At 63.0% G+C, this 3,058-nt stretch overlaps 1 protein-coding gene across 1 annotated transcript in view; it reads right to left on the reverse strand.

The window, feature by feature from the left end:
* CXXC1 (CXXC finger protein 1) overlaps nucleotides 1-3,058 on the reverse strand; it is a 13,797-nt gene that overhangs the window by 5,162 nt on the left and 5,577 nt on the right. Inside the window, exons 10-14 of the mRNA XM_027631035.1 lie at nucleotides 2,061-2,268; nucleotides 1,431-1,541; nucleotides 818-867; nucleotides 586-682; nucleotides 8-226 (exon numbers count right to left, since the gene is read on the reverse strand). Coding sequence (XP_027486836.1) covers nucleotides 8-226; nucleotides 586-682; nucleotides 818-867; nucleotides 1,431-1,541; nucleotides 2,061-2,268 — 685 coding nt within the window. The remainder of the gene's footprint in view (nucleotides 1-7; nucleotides 227-585; nucleotides 683-817; nucleotides 868-1,430; nucleotides 1,542-2,060; nucleotides 2,269-3,058) is intronic.

Here is a 3,058-nt window from a genome sequence, read left to right on the forward strand (position 1 = left end):
GAAGGACATCAGTGTGGAGTGTGGGATCCAGGGGACACCGTGGGGCCCCTCCTGCCCCCCAGGTGACACCCACCACACGGACACGCTCCAGGTCCACCTCGGCGCGGCGCAGCTTCTCCCAGCAGTAGTGACGGTGGCACTTGCGCTTGGGGACGCGGCAGAAATCGCCCGTCAGCTCAAACACATCCCGGACCAGGGGACACCCACACACCTCATCCGCGGGCACCTGGGGGGCACAGGGACATTGGGGACACCCACACACCTTATCTGTGGGCACCTGGGGGGCACAGGGACATTGGGGACACCCACACCTCTCATCCATGGGCACCTGGGGGGCACAGGGACATGGGGGACACTGGGGACATTAGGGACACCCACACCCCCCATCCATGGGCACCTGGGGGGCAGTGGGGTCAATGAGGTGCTGGGGGTCCCAGGGGCACCCATAGATGTGCCCTATAGTACCCATGGGGGCATCCACGGGGGCAGCTGTCCCCCCCAAACCCTGTGCCCACCTTGGGGTCCCGGGAGTGCTCCGGGCACAGCACCAGCCCCCCCTCAGCCCCCTTTGCCCCCCACACCCACCTTGGGGTCCCGGGAGTGCTCCGGGCACAGCACCTGCAGCCTCTTGCAGTAGGTTTTGCTCTGGGGGTTGTAAACGTCGCAGAACAGGCGGGTGGCCCTGGGGGGACACACGGGGTGACAGGGGGCACACAGGGTGTCTGGGGGAACCCCCTCCAGGCAGCCATAACTGCCCTTCACCTGCCCAGGGGCCTGGAACCCCCCTCCCCTTCCTCCCCCTCCCCTCCCCACTCACCCCTCGATGCGGGTGGGGTACATGGACCCAAAGGACGTTTGGCTCTCGTACTGCAACAGAGTGGGGGGGTCAGAGGGGTGCAGAGATGGGACCCCCGAGACCCCTTGGGGTCCTACGGACCCCCAGGGGAAACCCCAGCCCTTACAGGGACCCACAGCCCCTGGAGAACCCACCCAGAGCCCCCCAAGCAGGGTCCCTCTGGCCCCCCCAGCCTTCCTGGAGACTCTCCATGAGGTCCCCATGGCTCCCCAGCTGCCAAGCAGGTCCCTACAGCCCCCCCAGGGGACACCGTGACCCCTATAGAGGCCCCCTGAGACTCCTCCGTGGGGTCCCCACGGGTCCCCCACCATCCCCAAAAGCCCCTCCAGAGCCCAAGAACAGGATCCCTGTGGCCTCTGCAGGATCCAGGGGTGATGCTGATCCTGGGGGGCTCCCAAAGGGTCCCCCAAGAGCCCATGGAGCTCCCAGGGTCCCGTATATCCCATGGATCCCACAGATCCCATGGTTGATCCCACAGATCCCAGGAACCCACAGGAGCCCAGAGGTTGCTGTGGCTCCTCCAGGCTCCCCCCAGAGCCCAGGGATCCCCTGGACCCCCCAGAGCCCAGGATACCTTGGCGTAGCAGCGCTCCATGTGCCGCAGGGCCACCTTGGGGTTGATGGGGTGGCCGCAGGAGACACAGAAGATCTGCAGGTCCGTGTCCTCACTGTCCCCCTCTGTGCTCTGGGGGACACGGGGGGCTCAGAGGGCACCCACAGGGATTAGGGGGACACAGGGATTGGGGGGACACCCAGGGTTAAGGGGCTCAAGGACCACCAGGGGTTAATGGGTTTGGGGGTGACCCAGGTGCCCATGGGGAACCCGGGGGGGGACCAGGGAGGACCCAGGATGGGGGGGTCAAAGGGTCTGGGGGGGTCTCCAAGCCTCCAGGAGGTGTGTGTTGGTGTTCAGGGGTCCCTGGGGAGGTTTGGGGGTCCCTAGGTGCCCCCACCTCCTCATCCTTGGGGGGGCAGGTGCCTCTTGACCTCATGGAAGGGGTTTGGGGATCCTGGGGGGTTTTGGGGTTCAGGGGGACTTTGGGGGTCCCCCCGTCCTTGTCCTTGTGGGGTGGGTGCCCCTCAGCACGGGCGATGAGCCCCTCGAGCTCGTGGGAGGGGTTTGGGGGTCCTGGGGGGTTTTGGGATTCAGGGGGTGTTTGGGGGATCCCAGGGGGGTCCTGGGGGGGTTTTGGGGGGTCCCCACCTCCTCGTCCTCGCGGGGCGGGTGCCCCTTGGCGCGGGCGATGAGCCCCTCGAGCTCGTGGAAGCGCCGCTCCATCTCCTGCAGCCGCAGCCGCGCCTGGTGCTGCTCCCGCCGGATCCGCTCCAGGAGCCGCTTCCCGTGTTCCTCGGCCACGCACGGGCTCTGCTGCCACTGCTGGATCCGCTGCGGCAGGATCTCGTAGATCCGGCTGGGAATGGGGGGGGATGGGGTTAACGGGCACCTCAGAACCCCCGGGATCTCTGGGATCCACTGCTGGACCCGCTGTGGCAGGATCTCGTAGATCCGGCTGGGAATGGGGCGGGACGGGGTTAACGGGCACTCTGGGATTGAGTGTGGGATCCACCCTGGGAATGGGTGTGGGATCCATCCCAGGATCCTGGGGGTGGGATCTCACTGGGCCAGCTGGGACCTGGGGAGGAAGCACCGGGGGGAACCGGCCCCCTGGATCCAGAGGGGCTCTGCTCTGGCCTGGCCTGGTTTGTATCAGCCCATACAGCTTGTTACTGGTCTGTACTAGTTTATACTGGTCTATACAGGTCACTACTGGTCCATACCAGTTTATACTGGTCTGTAATCACCTGCAGCAATCTGTACTGGTCCGTACTGGTTTCTGCCAATCTACACTTGTTGGTACAAGTTTATATGGGTCTATACATGTCATTAGTGGTCTGTACCTCCCACTACTTATCTGTACTGGTTTGTACTGGTCTGCACCTATCTATAGTGGTTTGTACTGCTCTGTATTTATCTGTACTGGTTTGTACTGGTCTGCACCTATCTATAGTGGTTTGTACTGCTCTGTATTTATCTGTACTGGTTTGTATTAATCTGCACCTATCTGTACTGGTTTGTACTGGTCTGAACCTATCTGTACTGGTTTGTATTAATCTGCACCTATCTGTACTGGTTTGTACTGGTCTGTACCCATCCGTACTGGTTTGTACTGGTCTGTACCCATCTGTACTGGTTTGTACTGG

This window comes from Corapipo altera, unplaced genomic scaffold (assembly GCF_003945725.1).
Source record: "Corapipo altera isolate COAL_440 unplaced genomic scaffold, ASM394572v1 241, whole genome shotgun sequence".
NCBI classification, from domain to species: Eukaryota; Metazoa; Chordata; class Aves; order Passeriformes; family Pipridae; genus Corapipo; species Corapipo altera.